Raw genomic sequence first — 23282 nt, 5'->3', positions numbered from 1 at the left:
GCTTTTTTGAACATGCAATCATGCTGCCAAATAAAAGTCAAAAAGGCAAAGGCCTTCGAAAAACATCAGGGTGTTTGGATGCGCTGCTTACTCAACCAGCCTCTAATTGCAAGAGTCTAATTACCATTACTCCCAAAGTATACACTGGGACAAAGTTTTCTATTTACAGACAGTTTATCTTTGGAATACAGATAACAGCTAAAATTTAAAGAATGTGAAGTGTAGCTGATAGTTATAGCTTCACAGCACGAGATATGTCAGCAACACTGGCATTCTGGCTACAAGTGTAATGATTTCCCTGATTATCCCAGCACCAGTAAAAAGGAAGGGGACAGTTCTGGTCTCTATGCAGTGTTTCTGATGAAAACATGGGACACTCTTCCCTTCTCAAACTTACCTCAGGATACACAAATTCATTGATCCTCTCTCCAGAATTTTTCCTCAGCCTCACTCAGGTAAGCAAGCCACCACTCCATCATGATGAAGATCTTGTTCAATCCACAATTTAAAAAACCCCAACAAATAAACAAAACCACATATAAGAGCACATGCAGAGCAATATAGAGAAGGACTAGGAAGCATCTCTAAAAGCAGTTACAAAAACGTATCTCCAACTACATCTTAATCTGAATTACTGAAATTAGCATTCATCCTCCCTAGAACCCACCCATATCAGAAGAAAATGAAATGGTTTTCCAGCTACATGGACATCTTAAGCTGGTAGAGGATTTCAGATGAAACCACTGGCTTTCAAGCATTATGTAAGGAAGATTTTCCAATCTCACCTTCAAACAGGTGGACAACGTATGTTCAGTCACCAAATGTTCAGTCCATTATGAGAATCACTTAAAGAAAAGGATTCTTGTCCTTCCATGAAGATGCAGGTAAGTCAAGATCTCCAACACACTTTTCTGCTAGCATTAAATCATGTAAGTCTCAGAATCTGTATTAAGGATCAGTAAACCTTTGCTAGGGCTTGAAAGCAATTAATGTTGCAGTTACTTGAAAGAATCCATTTGCTGTGCAAGGGGTATCTCAGTGCCAAATAGTTTACTTCTTGAAGTGCTTTTCATACAACTTTATAGAAAAAAACAGTTACTTATGCAATCAACCTGAACCAGGAGGTCAGATTTTAAAAGCATGCATGGTGCTGTACAGATTATCATTGTCTGTTCATCATCTCACATCCCACTGCCAACCATAACTCTTGTTTATGTAATACTTAAGGGGAAAACACAAGATGCATTTTTAAATAACCTCCTCCACTTTAGCAAAATCTCATTGTTTTATCACTAGACTGTTGGCTAGAAATTAGAATTTGTATTATCAGTTGCCTCTCCAAAATCATTAACAAAATTAACTCTACAGCTACAGGTTAAGCCATCCTTCAGTCAGCTAATTCTTGCAATTGTTATTGAGATTCTCCTTTCAGTTTTAAGAAAGAAATACTGTGAAGAGTATTTCTGTTCTATTCTATTCTAAGTATGTCTTTCTAAATAAAATTTCTAACTAGAAACATTTTGCAACCCTAAAAATGTATTTACTTTATAAGTTAGTTTGGAAAGAAAGATAAGCATTTCCAAGACCATTTTCCCATAGCCAAAAGAGTATATCCAAAGTTAAAGGAATAAACAAAATTAAGTGAATTTGTTACTCTCTTTTCTTCCTCTACTCACAATATCTGTTCTGTCTGTAGTACCTGTTCAAGGTCAAGTATTTGGGACCTTTATTTAGCTGAAAATGAATCCTCCTCTTAGAGGGTGTTGCAGCAAGCTCAAATGTCCTCTCACTAGCAAATAAAGGCTGATAGTGCTGAACTGAGCTAAAAACTTGCACCCCATACTAGCTAAATATGGCATTTTTAAATTTAAAGAAAATCCAGATTTTTTTTTTTTTTTTCACAAAGAAAAACACAATATTTAAGTTAAACAACTGCAAATTCTGATTTAAGTATAATGCCTGTTATACTTAGACCAGATGGATTTACATAACAAAAAGTATTGCTATCAAATTAGGACACAAAAATCACACAGAAAAAAAAATACTCATAAATACCTGGCTTTTTCTGGGCATGCACCCACGTTCTTTTTTCACTGAGCCCCTGACAATTCAGTCACCAATTGCTAACCTTGGCTGCCAGCAACTTCCTTTCCTAACAGAAGTCAACTGCCAGCTCTGAGAATAGCATCTGCCTGTTTCATTAGAGGAGTAGAAATAGCCTGAGTTCTAGAGAGCCCCTCGTTAGCTAAGCCCAGTTACATCTGGTTCTTAATGAACCTTGAGAGTTATAATCTATTTTTATAAAGTAATCTCAATTAAGTATGATAAAAAACTGTCCAGATACTAATTCAACAAATAAATAAATCCAAAAGAGAGATTCTACAGATAATTCTAAATAAGTAAGTTATGAATACTAGGAGATAGTAGATACTAAAAGATAAGTTCTACATAGGCTAATTCTACATACTAACAATAAAATGCTAATAAATATAAGAATTCTAAATAAAAGCCAGATTAATTCTAAATAGCTAGTTTCTCCTTATAAAAATTATTTTACACTTTGACATACAAAATATTTTCCTTATATCCATATTCCTCACAGGCCACCTTCTCTAATAGGATGGTGACTTGAAAGGATTTATCAATCACTGGATCTGGGTTGCAGGGGCTGTGCTGAGCTCTCCCAGTCCACACCAGCACAATTTCACTCCCCAGCCAGCTCCCCCTGCCCCCAGGCTCTGGTTTGGTGAATGGGCAAGGCAGACTGTCCTTACTTTTAGGGGCTGCCACACACCCTGAGAACCAACAGGTGGAGGATTCAACCCAAGTGCAACCCTTTGCTGAGGAAGGTGGCCCCAAGCCTTCCTTCAAGGGAGAAGTCAATAGCTGCCAAAAGGAAGGAATAGGACTGGGTCTTATGTTAGTGATCAGAAATTCTGGATTTTAAGCAGTTTAGTCTAATTCAGTCAGGCAGACCTGGCCTCTGTTGCCTTTGTCTGGGCAATGCCCTGTATAAATGCCACTATTTTCTAGCAAGCTTTTCCATATATTCTCTGATTTTCCCCATGGCAACCTGTGGACCTGGAGATGAGGTGAGGAGGCAATAAAAACTTTCTCTTTAAGGAAAAAGATCTTTAGATGGATCACAAGCCATGTTTGCCAAGTCCTAAGGAACAATGGCATGAGAATTTCAGATGTACTTACCCTAGTCAGAGGCACTGGTAAAGTCATCCCTGCTATCCCATCACTGACAAGCACTTCCAAAAAAATTCAGCACAGCAGTTTTGGGGATCACCAGCTGACGGCAGTTCAGTGCTGCTCTTTCTCCTGCATCTGCCCTGCAGGACAACTCTGTTATCCTGATTTACCAGGAACTCTTTAGCCACCTCCTGGGATCCATCTGGAATGTTCCTCCATACAGAAATATGGGGTTCATTCACTAATGTCTTCTCAGACAAAACAATTCAGGATATCACAAAATGCTTTGGGATAGAAGGGAACTTTAAAGATCCTTGATTTCCTTCCCCCCAGAAGGAAAGGGGATATCCTCTAGACAGACTTGGTTTTTGTATGAGAACAGAGTAAGGGACTGTTTCCATGCTGAATTCTGCTTCTGGCAGTACTCCAATCACAACTTGCTTCTCACTCCTCTCAGCTTTGTCAGCACACAGAAAGGACTGCATCTGAACCCCAGCAAAAAGTGAGCAATCTGCTTCAAAGTAAAGCAAAAGGGAAAAAGAGTCTGCTGAGAGAACTGCTTTCACAAGATGGTAAGGAGCCATTCTGGATCCAAACTTTGGAATGGAAGTGCCCGTTCCTGATATCCACAACTTCTACATCTGGTATAAAATCATTCATTATCATAGTTTAAAATATTTTTCCTGAACATTAATAGCAGTATTGAACATATTCAGGATAAGCCTGCCATGTAGAAAAGAACTGCAGGAAGGATATTTGCTTCAATTTATGGTCCCAACCCACCAAAACTCCAGGGGGAAAAAAAAAACCACCTAAAAGTAATTGTTGATCAACATTTTATTTAACAAAGAGATCAGTTATCCAACATTTAGTATCAAACACAAAAAAATATTTCACTGCACTTTTTGTAAGAACCAATACAAAATGTTTTCATCCAACTGAAATACCAGTTTTTAGAAAAAGCATCTCGGGGAGCTTACATCCCACATGTACAGGAAAGCAAGAAACTAGACACAAAGCTTATAATGGAAACACAACTCCCCACTGCTTTCTGACAGTGTCTCACTCTATGTATTTGGGCTCTCTGCATGCTGTGTACTGAGGGGGATCCCACTGCCTTCCAGAAAATGAATCTGTTTCATGTATTTAGTACTGAGCAGCTCTGCTGCATTTGTCAAGCTAATGGGTGGGTGACTGTCTCAAGGCACAGAATCTGAGCAGCACTCCCAGGCCTTTGTGTTGAGGGCTGGGCCAGAACGTTAGCACACACAAACAGATGGGCCTGCTTCTTGATTCTATCACTGTCTGTCTGTTTGTTTGGCACTGCAGACTGCTCTTCTGCCTAAACTCTAAGTACTTACTCCTTAATCTATCAATTCCCAAAACAGGAGACAGAAGCCCAACACAAAATCAACTGTGTATTTATGACAGTATTCAACAGTATTTATGACAGCATTTGTACCCTGTATGTTAATTTTTAATGTCTAACTAAACTATAAATAAGGTTGCAACTAGAAAGATTTTGGAATGACTGACATTGGCCAGCAAAATAGTCAAGGTTACTAATTCAGCAAGTACAGATGGTAGGAAACTTTTATTCTGTGAGGTAAAAACCCAACACATACACAGTATCAATTCTAGGTCTGTTTAAGTCACAGTTTATGCAATTTTGCAATGGCACAGCCATGTGCTGCAATTTGCAAATCAGATTTTCTGCTGGCAAAAATCCATGTGAGTTCATTCAGTTACTGGGAAGAGTGCTCATACCTTCTGAAAGGAACTGGGATCAACAGCTGACAACTTTTACAGGTCATTGTTACAGGGAATATTTTGGTTCATTTTCCTACACAAATATTTCTGATACAGAAGGTTTTTTAAAACTCTTTTAAAAGCACTTGGCTGGTTTTCTATCTACCATGCACCCAACTGACCATGTGTTCAATGAGAATTTCATATTGTTAGCATAAAAGCAGACCCCACATACACATGTGGCTCACAGCACCACATACAGCAGGACACTCCTTACCTATCTGTACATTCCACCTTGACGCACTTAACACTTTTTTAGAGATATCTAACAATTCCAACTGAAAATCTTTTCCTATTTTAACAGCCTATCCACACCCAAGCAGAGGCAGACGCAGGCTATCCAAGGGCTATCCTTCCAGAACCATGCTTGCCAAAACTCCTTCTGGTACACGTTTGAATAGTAGGTCAGGTCAGGATTCTTGGATTTTTTTCTTATCTTTACAGTTCATCGTGCTCCTCTTTGGCCTCTTGATCTTTCAACTTGAATTCTTCAGCAGTAACTTTACCATTTCCATCCCTGTCTTGATTGGTGAACATATTTCTAACAATCTTCTCAAAATCAAAACCAGGAGCTAATTTTCCTTTGCCAGTATCAACTTGAGTTTGGATGTACTCTGAAAACTATGAGGGGGGAAAGGAGAAGAAAGCAGCTCACAGGAAAAGGACATTTGAAAATTAAGAGTATCCAGGATTTTACTATTTATTAAGTGTACCTAGGACACTGTTACTACCTTATAAAGTTTACCACCCAAACTGGACTAATTAGACCAGATGCGTGAGGTTAAATCACTCTTTGTGGAGCTCAGCAGGGATTTCCTCATTCATTCCAGTGGGTTTTGGACCCATAACAAGAAAGTGTCTTGTTCATAATTTAGGAGGAAAATGGACAGCTGGACACAGGAACAGCTCTATACAGATGGAGGGCAGTAATTTTGCATGGTGATACGTGAAGTTTACAGTGTGAAACAGAAACCCACCTTCATCTTAGAGGGAGCAACACAAGAATGATTGCTGGTATGGACAGCAATAGCCTCACCCTACCTCTTTCTCTACACCAGTAAAAGCTTTTTGCTTCTCTGCAAGGACAGACATGGAGGTAAACATAAGAGAGAAGATGGACATGGAAGGAAAACAAAGAAGTAGAAGAGAGCGCTAGGAAAAGGGAAAACAAGATTTCAATTTTATCACATTAGGTTTTTAAATCCTCATAGGCATCTCATGCTGTTCCACAGGGCCACAGCTTTCCCTGTGAGCACTGCAGGCTGCACCACTCCAGGGAGAAAAGAAGGGGAAAAAAAGAAGGGACAAAACAGAAGGATAGAGAAAGGTGACAAAGCAGACTTCAGAAGAGAATAAAAAAATACAATTTGAGTTAAAAGAAAAGGCATAGGAAAATCTCACAGATGTTTGTTATCAGAACTTGTGTGGCAAAAGCAAGTGGCTTTTAACTGGACCACCCAATGACATTCTCACAATACAGATTTTACAAGCAAGCGGAAAAACCTGACCGCACAGCACACAATTCACATGTGTAAGGAGTGGCCACTGGCATTGCCAAGCTCCAGAAGAGATTAGACAGTTCCTGGATGCACTGTTGCAGGCTCAACTTTGGCTCAAGAATTCACCACAAACTGCCAATTAGCACTGAGACAGACACCAAGAAGGCTGATAAAGGAAAGGAATGTTGGATACCAACTCTACCTCTTACACTTATGTCCTAAGGATTTGTTGCTGACCAAGGAAACCACAACAGTAACTGATCTTATGCAGTATGGCCATTCTTACAGTCCTTATTTCTTTAAAGCTGAATAGCCATTATAGCTGACATGCTGCTTTCCTGTTCCCTTGATGATAAAAAGAAGATGAAGAAGACAAAGAAGAAGACGATGAAGAAGACGATGAAGAAGAAGAAAAAGAAAAGAAGAAAAAGAAAAGATGAAGACGATGACGAAGACAAAGATGACGATGACAATGAAGACAAAGAAGAAGAAGAAGAAGAAGAAGAAGAAGAAGACTCCATCCTTCAACATTGGCAATAATGGTGGTAGAAGAAAACCACTGCAGGTGTTTTCATCGTCTTAGCTTACCTCCTCCAAAAGAACCTCTCCATCATGATTCTGGTCTATTTCTTCAAAAAGGTTGGGAGAGACTTCCCCATTCCATACAAACATGTATCCCTCAGGTAAGCCAGACACCAATTCCAGGAGCTCGATGTCAAAAACTAATACAGCACTACCAGGCACTTCTCCTTCTGTCACAACAAATGGCAAAGAGGGGTATTTATCCTCACTTACATTGAAGGGGATATTTCCTTTTAGTCGACAATTTAAATTTATCTTCCTGCTTCAAAAGACACTTCTCTAGTATGATCCCTAATCTTCCTGATCATTTCACCAAGGGTGATCATAAAAGGAACGTTTCAGAATAAAACTTGATACACTGGAACTGATTGCCCACAGAAGCTGTGAACGCCTCATTCCTAGGAATGTTCAATGCCAGGCTGGGATGGGGCCCTCAGCGACCTGTTCTAGCAGAAGATGTCTCTGCCCATGGCAGTGGGGGTGGAACTAGGTCATCTTTAATGTCCCTTCCAATCCAAACCATTCCATAATTCTGTGATTCTAACAGCATCCACTTTTTTTTTACTTTTAAAAACTAAGCTTGTGGGAATAATCCATTTTCCTTTATCTCGCCAATATACCGCGTATCAGCATATTTTTGTGAGACTCAATAGTGCTGCAACAGTTTGGGATGTTACCTCAGGGAAACCATAGAAGGAGTTTAATTTAGTCTTGAAAAAGAAAAATCAAGCTCATCTCTAATCTGTTTGCAAGAGTCTGCAAACAATCAGTCTCTTCAGATAGCTGGGTCTATACCAACAGACTAACAAATCATGCAATGTTTCAGAATGTGTATCAAATGTAACTTGAACAATGGTGAATACTTATGAGAGGTACTTTACCCAGCAGACTTTTCATATCATGAGGAAATTTTCAATTTATTACATACAGCTATGCAATCATATATAACATATAATAGATAAAATCACATATAAAACATGGCATATATAAATACTCCTAATTTTTTACAGAAGACAGATACAAGTGGAAATGCATTCTTATCTCTTAATTCAAATTAATTATTCAGTTAAGCTCTGCACATGATGCCTGACAGTCTACATAAACTACAAACTGTTCTGGAGCTATTGAAAGAACACAGCAACTTATGCAACTGCTTTCATACACATCAGAATTTGGTAATCTTGATGATCTCAAGGATAGACTTCTTTCCCTCAAATCTTTTAACCAGGAAAAACAGAAACAACGTATCTAGACATGAAAGTTCTTGCCATCTCTATATCATTCTTTTTATTACTGCTGTCAACATCATAAAAAATTTACACACCTTAATGCCCTAAAGTGCCTTAGAGTGTATTTGCGTTGGATTTTTAACAGCACCAATACACTGTTTCACACCTTACACTCAGTTTATGGATCTTCTAAATTCATAACATACTAATGCTGACCAGTCCCCTATGGCTCTGTTTCCCGAATAACACATTGCATGTCCAACTCCCTATCATGGAAAACAGTGTTTGCATCCATCCGCAACACCAGACTGCCTGGAGCTTTCTGTTCTGACAAAGCAACATTACTGGGGGCACATGTTCCCTTTTGTACTGTGATAGTCTTTCTATTGGCCACAGCAACAACATGACTTGAAATGCAACACAGACAGCATGTTTATTCCCTCCCTGGGGAACAGGGAGGAGGGGGAGTGTCTAAAATGGCACAAAAAACATCTAAAAAAATCCCATTCAAGCAGCTAATAAAACATGCATGCCTGTGTTTCAGTCATTCTAGAGATGCTAAGAGCACTCACCAACTCCATCTTCTCCATAACCAAGGTGAGGTGGAATAACGACTGTCCGTCGTTCCCCAACACACATGTCCTGTAGGCCCATGTCCATTCCCAACACCACCTGACCAGATCCCAAAACTATGTTGTAGGTCTTGCCAAGGCTGTGTCTGGAAAGGAAGGGGAAAATGGAAAAAAAAAATCAACATAAAATAGAAAATTTCTGTTGATCAAACTTACCACAGAAGTAGCAGTTTCTAGTAGTGTCCTCTCATTGCCAAAAGCTAGCTTCATACTCAATGCTTTGTTCTACCAAACAGTTACCTGAAGCTGTTCTCAAGTTACAGCCAGCACCAAACAGACTAGTCTCTGATGCTGACACGTCCTCTGGCACTAAAATTATAGGCTTCTTGAATGAAATCCAAAATTAAAATCATTAACCATGCCAATTACAGCCCCAAGGTATTTCATCTTGAAATAAGGGCTTTTGCCTTCAACATATTTTTAACTGTTGTTATTGGACTTTCCAGCAGATGTAAAAGTTCCAGATGTACACTTGTCCTGGGGTGACTTTATGATGCTTGTATTCCCAGTTGCCTGTTCTGATGGTGTTGAATATTGAGTTCTTTGGCTTTAAGACTGGTTTCAGGAGTGATGAAGGAGAGAAGAGGTGCAGAGTTTGTTATGAGAGACTGCACTTGCTCCCCTGCGTCCTTCACACAGACTGTGTTGTTGGCAGTGGACAGCAGGAGAGAGCTCTCCTTTGCTCTTGGTTAGTTTCTGGATAGCTGAGGCACAGAAACTCCCTGGACTGTTTTTATTCCTTTTCTTGGAATTGTCCAAACCTGCTCTGGACTGAAAACCCAGAAGAGCACCTGGAGCTCACACCTGTGTCCCACCAGGCCTGGCCTGGGCCCTGGCATTTCCCAGCACTGGAGGGACTGACACCAGACCGAGCAGGGTACAACCCACGGAAGGGACTCCTCTGAATCTGTCATCTCTTCAGAGCAGGGAGAGGTTTTACTGTTTCGTATTGTTCAGTTTTGTGCTGGGTAGTGGTTTGCCTGTTAAATAAACAGGTCTTTTTCCACTTTTTTCTGAGGAAATATTTTCATGAACCAGGTGGGAGAAGAACTGCTTGAATCTGTTTCGTAGAGGGACCCCATTCGGAGGTTTTCTCCAAAATTTGCCCTAAACCAAGACAACATTCACCACCAACTCCATATAGGGATCTGAGCGCATTCCCATTGATCAGCCATCTCTTTAATAAAAATCAGTCACTATAATGTAGTAGTTATTAACACAAATAGCTACTACTACTATTTAACCATGCTAAATTTTGAATTATGCCTTGCTGCCCATGGCTCATTTCTAAAATTAGAAATTAACACCAATTAAAAGCTCAAAAATCAAACAAATATTGTGATTCTAAAGACAGAGTGTGCAATTAAGGCACTTTATTCTATTGGTTGCCTTTCTTTGGTTATTTAGCTTGGCTGTGTCTCTGCAGGACATGCTTGTACAACAGAGTATTATTTGGAAAGAAAACAGTTCAGTGGCTTAAAGGTCAGCCTTAAAACTTGGAGCACATGATTCATGATCCTTGATTCTCTAAAAACTGCTTTGAGTAATGTGGTCTCAACATCCCTTGGTTCCTGCTCCAAAATGGAAATTGAGCATTCCTGACATATGAAAGTGTTTTGAATCCAAACACGTTACTTGCATACATCCTTGCCTACAGCATTGCACCACGTGCTCCAAATTAAGGCAGCTTTTTACACAAGCTATTGTGTACACTGTGAAACCTATGAGCTGCTTCCTGTGTTAATTATAACCGGGTTAAAAATAGCTTTTCCCAACTTCCCTTTCAAAAAATAAAATACAGTTTGGATGGCTTGTACTATTCAAAAGATTAAGGGGAAAAAAAAAAAAGGAAGCTAACAGAAATATTCTTGTAGCTTGTGCCAGGCTCACTTCAGTGCTACAGGAGACAGACTGGAGCAATCTTTTGCTTCCCTCATAAATGTACTGCCAAGAGAAAGGAGTAAGAGGCATATTATCCTCACAGTCACAATCAAGCCCTCCAATAGTTTCTCCATACTGATACTTAAAGCCACACTACAATACACCAGCAATGTGTGCTACAGGCATGACAGGTGACCATTTACTATAAACCATAAACAAGAAATTTTAGACAAGAGCACAACAAGTAGCCCCACCAGACCTACCGCAGGAGCACTGATTCAGTTCAGAGCACAAATCCTACCCAAGAAACTGAATAACCCTGGACAGCTCATCCATGATGAGCCCTGTGTTGTCCTGGCATGACTGGCCCAAACATTTCAAATGGCCCATTTAAACAGAATGCCATGCATTAAGTTTCATCACTCCACACATACTGTTTACATTCTTCTCCAACACATTCCTACATCCTTTTTGTTCTTGGTTCTTTCATTAGGCTATGACAGATTTTCTTTAAATTCTCCTTCTCCTATGTACCTTTGGCAGGCAGCCATAAAAACACAATCTATATAAATACTTAGTTAAAAAAAAAAAATTCTTTGTTCCCTGCTAGCTTGCTTTGCAGGGAATTCATTCCACCTTCACTGCTGCTGGGAGTATTTTCCTTACCAGGTCATTCAAATACCTACGTGGAGTCTAGCAAGGTTCCATCCAGGAGTGAAGCATTGTAGTGGTATTTCAGGTAATCTCCCTTCTTACTCAGTACAGTGCAGTTGGAAGGTTTGTAATGAACAGTAATGCTGACTGAATCTGAGGGGTTATGGAAGTCCACCACGTGGATATCAAAGACCAGCACTGCAGATCCTGGAATCTTTCCTAAATAGGAAGCAAATCAGACAAATAGAGAAAGAAATGGTACTTGAACAGGCAGATGATGTCCAGGTACTGATATAGGAATGCATATTCCTGCTGTGTCTGCTACTGAGTAATTTTGCTCTTCTTAATCAGAATTAAAGGACATGACAGATGCAAGCTGCATCCAATGTAGGAAAGACAACCAGCGGGAAAGCACTAAACACTCACTCAGTTCAATGGTGAAGCAAAAACTTCTATTATTCTGAATTTTTAAATTATGCAGAAATTAAGCAATAATAATGTATTTTCTGTGACCATCCTACATAACTCATTTGTGTTTCATGTATCAGTTCAATATTAATCATTGAAATTCTCAATAACTTCTCATGTTTCAAGGAATGTCATTATATGTAAAAAGTTACAGTTTCTTAAAATATCCTAAAAGCAGGCAACTTCTTCCCCTTCTTCCCAGGATTATGTGCTTTACCAGGATTAACAAAATACATCCTAGGGCTTCCCAGAAGAAAGGCTTTTTTTCTAAATCAGTTATCCAAGTAACATCCTAGGAGACACTTTTTGAAACAGCAGTCACAATGCTGTGATCAGCTAGAAGGGTTATCATATTCAGCCTCTCACAGTAAGCTGTTTAGATAGCAATGAGTTTACCCAAAGAAATATTAATTATATGTTACATACACACAGTTACTTCGCTGTTACATGCACCCACAATTTACAGAGGCGGCTTAGAAGTCCACAAAACCTGTGGCTGTGGAAGAAATGGGGAAGAAAACTTTGCATGATTAACTCCTTCAGGATAGAGCATTTAAAACACCCAGGAAGGAAGATCTCACACTGCAGAGCTCCTGGCATCCAAGTACCAGTCTGCCTGAGACACCAGTTACCCAAATGAGTTCAGACTACCAGTTACATGTGAAATTGTTCTGCATTTTATTGTTCTGCCTATTTAGGTAATCAAAATAATCCTGCAAATTTTGGACGTGGTCTTATAGGTTTGATGTCCACAAAGTAATGAACGAATTTATAAACCTTTCAAATGCCAGAAAAATGAAAATAACTAAATAATAAAAACTAAATAATAAAAACTAAATAATAACTAAATAATAAAAATAACTAAACAATAAAGGTTTAACTATGGAAGACTTGAACGTAAAGCCAAGCTCACCTCTCCCTTCTTCTCCATATCCAAGATGAGGGGGGATTATTATTCTTCTTTTTTCACCAGTGCATACACCTAGCAAACCTTCATCCATTCCAGCAATCACGTAACCTTTCCCAACATAGGTGTCATATGTATGGTTTCGTGAGTAACTACGGAAAACATTTACATTTTAGCAGTGTCAGGTGTACTCAAGAAAACATGGGCTCTTGCAACAGCTCTGCAACACAATTCTTAAACCAGTTAAGGTCAAATACTGTCATAAACCAGCACCAGGGAGGCCCAAAGGAACTATGTTCCATGAATCCAGGTCACCAGGTTTCATCAGTCAGTGACACACAGGACACCGATTACTCAGCAGTGAGACCCTGGCTACTGAACCACTAGCAAATTTGCAAATTAATTTATACTGTGTCTTGAAAGAAAAATCACATTTATTTATGTATTTTAAACTAAACGGAAAACAGGTTTTGACAAGTAATTGGAAAAAAAGTGGTTTATTCCTTTAAAATTTCCTCTGCCTTGACACTACTTTAGTAAGCATGTATCAACTAACTATAGTTGATAAGTACCTCATTTTTATGAGACACCGAGCAGTCTATCTCATTTTGCAACCACAGCTATGCAGTTCAACTACCAGAAGGAGCAGGTGGGATAAATAGGTTTTCCTGGGATTCTTAACATTAAAATGAGTCATGACAACAAAACAATATCAATGCCAACCCTTCCACTCCAAACCACACAGGTTGAAGGACCTGTTTCAACACCTCATGATAGAATAAAACAAGGCTACAACAATAAATTATGTTCCTTACATGGACATGACTGTCTTCTACCTTTCTTCAAGGTATGTTACACAAAGGCACAGTCCAAGAAAGAGAAGGCAGAAAGGTTTTAATTCATTTTTACAGGGTAGCTCTGGGAAAGAATTAAACAAGTACAAGAGCAGACCCTGATGTAATTCAGAGGTTTATTCAACTGCTCTAAGTCCAGATAGCCTTGGCTGAGCTGCCCAGGACAGTTCTGCAGCTGAATATTTCAGAATAAAAAAGCAAAGGAAAATATTAGTAGAACTTTCAACCCCAACATTCACAGAGCTTTTGGCATGCTCCCTGTATTAGTGAGAAACTTTGTCATGGATAGCTCCAGGATTTTCAATCCCTGCTCTTGGCTGCTGTACTTCTTCATTTATGAATGCTGCAGGAAGTCAGGATACCATGTTTTCATGAACAAGCCCTCTAACAACTCTCAGCAATTCAGAATGATGTAGAGGCTGCTGTCTACAAAGTATTTATTAGTATTTCTTAACAGCAATCCTCACATAAATATACAGCTATTTTCAAAAATTGATTAATTACTACAGAAATACTCATATCTCAAAAAGGAGAAACAGATACACTGTGAATAGGCTTTGAGTTCTTAACATATAAGCTTTCACAAATTGTAAATCAAGGTCTACAGAGATGGCTGCTGCAGTACGAAACATTCTTCTCTGAGCTTATTTCGTAAAAAAATTTGCATTGGCTCATTTTCACCTCCTTTCAGCTACTTCTGCCAACTATTCCAAAAGCTGGAGTGGGATAGCAAAGCACTGTTCCACTAGAAGCAATCAAATTCACAGAAAGCTACAAGGGTATTATTCATATGATTCTGTACACTAGGCTCATGTTCCCACAGAGCTTTGCATTTACTATCACAGTAATCCCTCTTCCTTTCCCACAGAAAACCCCTCATATTGAATTCTACAATTCCATAATTCAGTCTTGAAAGACACCAGGCTTCAAAATGCAAACATTTTCCAAGTATAAATATGATTAGCCTCACACTAGCCACTAGAACACTGACTCACAGATCTCAGACATAAAATTGAATCATATTTATTTTCTCTCTCTTCAGTGGTATTACCTATATGGCAGATAAACTCTATGGAACAAAGTCTTCAGGTTTGTGTGCCTAAAGCATTTGGTTTCACTGGGTGGGTCACTACCCCTAGATGGCGTCTGTGACAATGCCATGGTACAAAACAGCTCTTTTCCTTCCCATGTAGAAAAGTTTTCTATGAGTCTATTGAAAAGATTCCAAGTCCACTCAAAATTTTCAAAAAGGTAGGAAAAGCAAAGAACTGTGTTTGAGATATTATGGACATGACAGGGGAGTCAAACTGGAAATGCAACCTGTAGAGTTTAATGGTTTGGTTACCTGGAATCAAATAATGTGCCATCTAAAAGTGTGCCATTGTAATGGTATCGAAGAAAGTCTCCTGTCTGACTTCTCCGCTCACAAGATTCGGGCACGAGTTGGTTCTCAATAGCAATACCATCCTTGGGGTTATGTAGATCCAGCAAAACTACATCAAAGACAAGGGAAGCCTGCCCAGGGATCTCTTTACCTGCAAAAGTGTTAGAGCAGAAAATTGCTAAGAAACAGCAGGTGTTCTAGCAGAAGCTAGAAACATGTCTGTTGAAGAAAAGTCACATACTGCAAAATATCAAGCACCTTCCCTCCCAGAATAAATTAGAATCATAGATTATTTGGATCGGAAGGGACTCACTATGATCATCAGTCCAACTCCTGGTTCTGCACAGGATACCCCAAGAGTCACACCATGTGCCTGAGAGCATTGTCCAAGAACTTCTTGAATTCTGCCAGGCTCAGTGCTGTGACCACTTCCCTGGGGAGCTTGTTCCAGTTTCCAGCCACCCTCTGAGTGAAGAACCTCTTCCTAATATCCCATCTCCTCTGACACAACTTAAGAGGTGCTACCACTTGTCACAAGAAAAGAGGTTGGAGCCTACCACTCCTCTTCCCCTCATGGGGAAGCTGCAGACTGCAGTGAGATGTCCCTTCAGTCTTCTCCAGGCTGAACAGACCAAGTGACCTCAGCTGCTTCTCACATGGCTTCCCCTCAAGGCCCTTCACCATTTTCGTTGCCTTCCTTTGGACACTTTCTAATAGCTCAATATCTTTCTTATATTTTAGCACCCAAACCTGCCCCCAGGTTTGGTGAAGTGAGGCTGCCCCAGTGCAGAGCTGAGTGGGACAATCCCCTCCCCTGCCCAGCTGGTGATGCTGTCCCCCAAGCTGGCCCTCCTGGCTGCCAGGGCTCTGCTGACCCATGCTGAACTTGCCCTCCACCAGGAGCCCCAAGTCCCTTCCCACAGTGCTGCTCTACAGCCTCTCATTCTCCAGCCCATGCACACAACAAGGGCTGCCTCATCCCAGGTATCCAGTTTAATCCAGTTTAATTTCATATGGCCCATTCCTCTAATTTATTCAGGTCTCTTCAAATTTGCTTCTAGTCAGTAATTTTTTGGTTCAGGGGATTTTTCACTGAATTATCCAATTCAATAATTTCCTTCTATTCCTACAGCAATGGCACTGCCTCACTGAAAACAAAAGCCTCTTCATCATCACAGTTCATGGTAATGAAGCCACAGAAGGGGAGTGAAACCTTGAACACCACAGACACATCCTCAAATATCAGAGATGAGAAAGAATATAAGGAAATGTCACAAATTAAACCTAACTGTCCCATAATTAAACATGGGGACGTCTACGTATGATCCACAGGCTGCATAGTCTCACAAGACAATCCATTTTGTAGTTCTCACTAGAACATTTGTTAAAAAAAACCCAACAAAAACCCATCTGGGATTAAAAATACATTTAACACATTCTTTTCTTAAAAGTTTTCTGCTTTCTGTGGCAGTATGAAAGAATTATCTAGTCACCTGTCTTCAAGTTTTTGGTGCCACTATACATAAATTATGAAATAAAATTTCAGTACATAAATATCACAATTGTATCAACAACATATCTGTTAAGCAATGTCTCTCTGAACAGGGATGCTGCTCATAAATTTAAAATGCAGAAAATTTGTTTTAAAATATGTATGACTTGGGATTGAAATGAAAAGAGGAACAACTAAAGGAATAGCTTTTACCATCTCCATCTTCTCCATATGCCAGGAAAGGTGGTATTGTGATAATGCGCTTCTCTCCCACGCACATTCCCAAGAGACCCTGGTCCATACCAGGAATCAGCCATCCAATTCCCACATAAGTATCATAAGTTCTCATCCGATTATGGCTAAACATGAGAAAGAAAAAAAAAATCACAACCAAATGTCAGACTGGCACAGGAAAGAACAATACTAACCTATAAATCCACATACTATGCACAGTGTAACTCACAAATTGCTACTCCAAAAGTATCAGTCCTTCATTTACCAAGAGCTGGCTGGGAAGTTTTCCAGAGTGCTTAGCTATGTCAGGAACCCCAAAGAGGCTTTGAAAAGTTGCTCTCAGGCAGTTACTAAAGCATCATTTTCCACTGGGCTCCAATGAAGCACGCATGCTGTGCACTTAAAATCTCAGTAAGAAAGTGTTAGTTGCTCACCTTCATTACAAACCCTGCTAAGTTTACAAAACTTGTATCTGATCTGAACAGCTATACTGGTTACAGAGATTTTTAACTGACTGCAATAAGGAGTAATATAAATACAGGGAACAAAATTTAAAATTAAAAAAAGCATCTGGATTGGTAATGCCCATGAAGAAATAATGCACAGTTTTATTGGTTTGAGTCAGTACTGCTAGCCTATAATCCCTGAAAAAATTATTCACATACACCTAATGCCACATTTCATTTCCTGTGTTTTTCGCAATGAGCATTAATTGTTACACAGGCAAAAGGGGAGCAAATGATGGTGAGATATTAAACTACACAAAGACACAAAACCCAGCTGCGTACCTTGAATCAAACAGGGTCCCATCTAAGAATGTTCCATTGTAATGATACCGCACAAAGTCAGACACCTGGACTGTCCGAGGACATTTCTCAGGTTTGAAGTAAGTCTGAACCTGCACTTCGTCCTCCAAGTTCCACAGATCTATCAGGAGCACATCAAAATGGAGCACAGCATTGGGGGGTATCACACCAGCTGCAAAAGCAAAACAACACAGTCTTCTTTCCCTTTTTATACAAGGTACCAGCAAAAAGGAACCAAACCACACATACCCTAAAAAAACTGCATAATGCATACCTTATTTCCTATTGTGCTTACAACTCCTTGGCCCCTTGCCATTACTGCAGCTATTTATGGGGGGAAATCTGTCAAGATGAACTCTTATCACAGCTGTCCATTAGGCAAACTATCTTGAGTTAGCATTTGTTGCCTCTCTGAGGCAGTAGAACAAAGATACTTTTGGAACTGACAAGAAGTTGTGCAGCACTGCGATGGCAAACCACAATTTTAGTTTAATTGAGTATTTAACATGGAGGTAGATATAAATAAATAGTTAACTTTCATAGCAAGGTTTATTTCCTGAAGGTCTTCTGAAGTGAACCGTTCTTCCCTCAGCATGCAGAGGGAGTCTGGAGCGATTACTTTAGACTATAGGCTTAACAAACACCTCTGAGGAACAGCACATAACCTCCCCGAAATTCAGTACTTAAAGTTTCTGCTGTTCTCTTCTGTGGCTCAGTTTCCTATCTGCTCTGTTGACTCCCTTACACAAGCAGCTGGTGCTGTACTTACGCACGCCTTCAGCTCCGTAGGCAAGCTGAGGAGGAATTTTCACAAACCGACGTTCATTCACACACATGCCCACCAGAGCTTGGTCCATCCCAGCAATAAGCTGACCTTTGCCCACAAACACGTTGAATGTGGATCCCCTGTCATAGCTGAAGGGGGAAAAGCAGGCAAAGTTGTTAGTGGTTCATTTACACCCCGTCCACTGATTAAAGTTTTACATTACATTGAAGTTCTGTTTGGGTTTCTTGCCCCGTTAGCATAACTTTTTCACAAGACAGCTCCTAAAGGAAGGAGAAAATCCAAGGTGTTCCTGAGACTTCAACACAGTTCTCTTCTGTTCACTGCTCATTACCTACCTGAAACACATTCTAGCAGACTGCAAGGTGTACTACAGGCACCTGAAGGCCAGAACTACAAACAGCTAATTCACACACTAATATTAAAAGCAGCACTGGAAAATTAAGGAAGAAAATGAAAAATTAAACACTGTTATGAGGTATGAAAGGATAACTGTTCCCACAGTACGATCTCAGTATATTGATTTCAGTCAGTAACATCACAAAAATATAAGACCTGTAAGCTTTACAGCATGAGACATCACACCTCCAATCTCTGAGGGAGAAGGGGAAAGGGAAAAGAGGCCTTTTTAAATAGTAGCTGCTTGCTTACAGGTTATTTATTTTCCCCTCCATTTTCACAGCTCTCATTTAAAGCGCAGAAACGTGTTTTAAACAGCAGGTTCACCAGACCAAGAATCAAGAAACAAATTATCCTCCTCTGTGATAATACATGAATATTCAAAAGGTAAAAGAAATGATGCTTCATTGACTCAGTTTCCCAGAGAGGATGGAGAAAACAGTAGTGTTACCACAGGAGAATGCTCTTTTAAATGGTTCATTCGTCCACCTTAAATCTGCACAATGACTCCACTTTGATGTGCCTGAATTACTGCTATTGAACATTTTGAAGCAATATATAAACACATATCAAGAAGCATATCAAAAGCTTCATGCCTATTTTTAAACTTTTACTGCTTCCATTTTCCCAAATTCTCTTTATAATTTCAAAGACACAAAAAAAAAAAAAAAAAAAAAAGAAAAAAAAAGCTTGCGCCTTTTGCATCCTAAAATTCTGGAAAGCATCCAGTAGCTAGACATCCCTAGAGAAATAATGTCAAACTTTCCTTCCAAGACTGTACACATCACTTCCACAACATACTCAGCCTACTAACAGTCCCACAGCCTTGTATCTCTCAAATATTTTACTGAGAGTTCTCTCTGTTTGCTCCATCTTTTTTTTTCTTCTGACAAATATTTCTCTTAAAGTAGACAACCCTTTATTACTGAGCACTCACTTTCAGTTGCAGTAGTATTCCCACAACCAGGAAAGGATGCAAAGTATTTAAATTAGGCCCTGACCAATTCTGTGATACACACAAAACTGTAATTAAGATATTAAGGCTACTAACATAATAGGTTCTAAGAAATCCTCCAAAATGGTATTTTGTAGCAATTGACAAAGCTTGGCAATAGATCTGGGATGAACTTAGAACAGAAGACCTTTATTTTTAGTAAAAAAAATGTACAGTTAAGAGAACATTGATGCAAAGCAGAGAACTGAACAAAGCACTGATCAGACCATGCTGCTTTGCAGGACTGACATTGCAGATTCCTTAAAACTAAGCAAATTTTTTTTCTATCAGTGGAATTGACCAAATTAATAGTATATGACTAGGCAATTAAATATACACTTTGAAATGCAAATCATTTTATGGCCATTGAAATAAAAAATGCTGATGCAAAAAAAAAAAAATACATCTAATGATAGTAATATGCTAATTTATGTGACACAGCCATGATTACTAAGACTCTGTCAACAGCCTGATTACGTGAAAAGCAGTATTGCTACCTGCTGCGTGGAAATACAGAAAAATAATTTTAAAACTCAAGAACATTTTCAAGAGCTGAAGAAGGAACAAGGCAAATCTGCCCTTAGCTCAACATCTAGAGTATTTTCTACACTGATTTCATAGTAATTAAATTGATGCAGGTAAGCATGCTCATAAACTTAAAAAAAAAAAAAAATAAACCAACAAACAAAAAACAGAGGGGAGAATGAGATGTTTTTAATAAATTGACTTAATCTCTTTAACTCCCAGGCAGGGAACACCAAAGATTTTAGAACAAACACTCCAAAATAATTCTTCCATTAACATACAGAAGACAAAATCCTCCTATTTTTCCATGATTAAACACTGTCATCAGTCTTCAAAAAGATTATAGTGAACAAAAGTGTATATCAACATGAGCTGTCATCTAGGAAAAAAAAAAACAAGCTGAACAAACCTGATATTTTGCACCCATTTGAAATGAAAGCAGCCACAAAAATATTCAAGTTGGACTAGACTATCACCCTTACTACTTATTTACTAATATTTAGAGGATCCAAAGAGATAAATCCTGTACAGTTCTGCACAGTCTTTTCCTGACCCAAGTAATTCAAAATGAAATGATGGTGAACTTGGAACTAAAAGGAGAGCCAGCACCTAGGCAGCCCCTCCAGGTGCCCTGCCTGAATGCACAAGCAGCAATCAGAAACACAGTTCTGAAGACGTGGCCAGTTTTCCAATTGTCACATATTTACAAAATAAGGCATGAGGATGCTGCTTTTGTGTGTCTCCACATCCATGGCTAAGATGTATGTTCCAAGCCCATCATCTGCCAATGGATTCACTGTCTGTTCTGTGCCTTTTCACTGAAACTGCACCAACACGAGCTGAAGTGGCAGCTCTCACATCCTACACTTTAGCCAGTGAAGTGCTGGTGATATGGCACTACTGGCATGCTAACTACGGTCAGCTCCAGAGGGAGAACTGAGCTCTGAAGGCCAGTTATTTCCTTGAGGCTGTAGATTTTCCTTGAAGCACAAGGCAGATTACCAGGATTACCGAAAATACATTTTGCTTTATCTTTCTTAATAATACTTTGATCACTGGCAATGAATGAAGTAAAAAAACAAATAAGCTGTCAGCAGCAGCAGCATCCTTCACAATCTCCTGATCCCACTATTTAGGCTACCTGGTCCCAAAATAACAGCAGGAAAGCAGTCAGACACTTCACTGTACATAGGTCTCATTTATTCAAGGATAAAGTATCCAAAAAATTATATGTAAGTAGAGCCTGATAATTCCTATATTTCCGGGAAGGATAATGATTCAGAAACAACCACACTGTAGGTTTGAGCCTGGATAAGACATAGGAAACATACATAATGAAACGATCAGAAAATCACTGCTGTGAGAGACTGATACTATATACACCCCTTTTTACCGGGTTAGCTGAGTAACCTCATGGTCTTCACTCTCGGAGCAGAAAAATGCCATTCAGCGCCTTGAAGAAGCAGCTGAAATTACGCGGTAGGGATCCATAAAGGCAAGCAAACTACTGCGGACTGGACTCAGCCACTACAGAGGTGTTGCCCCATGTCCCCAGCTCTCTGCCCTTCATATTTCAAAGACATCTTCCCATTGTGATTTCTAAGTCCCGTATGTACGACACTGCTCATCCTGCTGCTGACCTGCTTCCAACTGGTCACCCCAAAAAAGGCCGCGGAGCACTGCTGGGAAAAGCAGCGGAACCAGAACCGAACCTCCACCCAGCGCCACAACCTCTGCACACCCACAAAAAAAGCCGCCCTCGTGGGGGACAGCACCTCTCGCTCCCCTCCTCTCCCCCTCACGGCGCCCACCAAACCCCGCGGGGCAGCGGGCTTGTGCCAGACCTGGAGTCGAAGCGGGTGCCGTCGGGGAAGGCGCCGAGGTAGTGGTAGCGCACGAAGTCTCCGGGGCGCACGGCCCGCGGGCAGCTCTCGGGCACGAAGCGCCGCTCGACGCCGAGCTCGGCGCCGTCCGGAGGGATTCCGGCGGCGGGCACCGGCGGCGCCTGGCAGGCCGCCCAGCTCTCCAGCAGCGCCGGCAGCAGCAGCAGCAGCGACCCACAGCCCGGGCCCCGCCGCCGCACGGCCGCCGGCCCCGCCATGGAGCGCAGCGAGCGGGGCAGCCGCAGGGCGCGCTCGGCGCTGAGGGCAGGAAAGGAGGATGGAGGGACGGGAGGGAAAAGAGGGAAGGGAGAGAAGCCGCCCACCCCGGCCCGCCCGCTCCTCCTCCTCCTCCCAGTGCTGCGAACTTGCAAACGTGGATGAAGTACTCCCAGCCGGGACGGGGGAGGAGCAGTCCCGCCGCGGCTCCCCCCGCCCGCCGCAGGGCTGCGCAGGCCAGAGCGCGGCGCTGGCACCGGCGCCCCCACCCGCTCCCTGCCCGGGCCGGAGGTGCGACGTGGCGCTGCCCCCGCCGCCCTCCCGGCACTCCTCCGCTCCGAAGGTAGCGCGGGAGACGGGCGGACCCCGAGAGTCTTCAACACGCAGACACAACCCCGCCATTGCCCGCTGATTTTTCTTCTTAGTTTTTTTCCTCTGTTTTTCTAACTGGTTTCAGCGATCAAGGGTGGGAAAGCTAAGCATCTGCATGTGAAGCACCAACCTCAAAAAAGACTAAGTAAAATGATACAATATTTTTGAAAAGCAGAGAAATTTATGATAGCAGGATTGGAGCAACCAGTTGGAAATGCAGACACCATAGGAATATCGTGTAAGAAACACCAATAATAAGATTTTGTTACTGAGAAATTATTAGACAACCACAGTGTACTCCTGGGTGATTGCAAAGCCATGAAAACCAGAAAAAAGGGTGTGCCTGAGCATTGCAGCTGAGGAGACGACAGCTCACAAGTCCAGGTCCCCACTCTTTGTGCATCTACCACCCAGATGTACCAACCCAGCAACAGAAAGGATGCAGTCAAACCGAAGGTTTTTTAAGGGCATTCAAAATTG

At 40.7% G+C, this 23282-nt stretch overlaps 1 protein-coding gene across 2 annotated transcripts in view; it reads right to left on the bottom strand.

The window, feature by feature from the left end:
• Window positions 1-22624, bottom strand: part of FKBP9 (FKBP prolyl isomerase 9) — a 44989-nt gene extending 22365 nt beyond the window's left edge. The window contains exons 1-10 of one of the 2 annotated variants that reach the window (XM_079302643.1): window positions 22176-22608; window positions 18399-18544; window positions 17612-17801; window positions 16803-16948; window positions 15059-15248; window positions 12866-13011; window positions 11517-11703; window positions 8890-9035; window positions 7095-7258; window positions 4012-5628 (exon numbers count right to left, since the gene is read on the bottom strand). In XM_079302643.1, coding sequence (XP_079158769.1) covers window positions 5446-5628; window positions 7095-7258; window positions 8890-9035; window positions 11517-11703; window positions 12866-13011; window positions 15059-15248; window positions 16803-16948; window positions 17612-17801; window positions 18399-18544; window positions 22176-22432 — 1755 coding nt within the window. In that variant the 5' untranslated portion in view covers window positions 22433-22608 and the 3' untranslated portion in view covers window positions 4012-5445. Of the gene's footprint in view, window positions 1-4011; window positions 5629-7094; window positions 7259-8889; window positions 9036-11516; window positions 11704-12865; window positions 13012-15058; window positions 15249-16802; window positions 16949-17611; window positions 17802-18398; window positions 18545-22175 lie in introns of those variants that run through there. The other variant, XM_079302644.1, reaches the window with a different exon arrangement.
• Window positions 22625-23282: the final 658 nt, after the last annotated feature.

The sequence above is a fragment of the Erithacus rubecula genome, assembly GCF_903797595.1.
Source record: "Erithacus rubecula genome assembly, chromosome: 3".
Taxonomy (NCBI): Eukaryota; Metazoa; Chordata; class Aves; order Passeriformes; family Muscicapidae; genus Erithacus; species Erithacus rubecula.
Note: the sequence above shows the minus strand (reverse complement) of the source record. Positions and strands in the feature narration are given on the sequence as shown.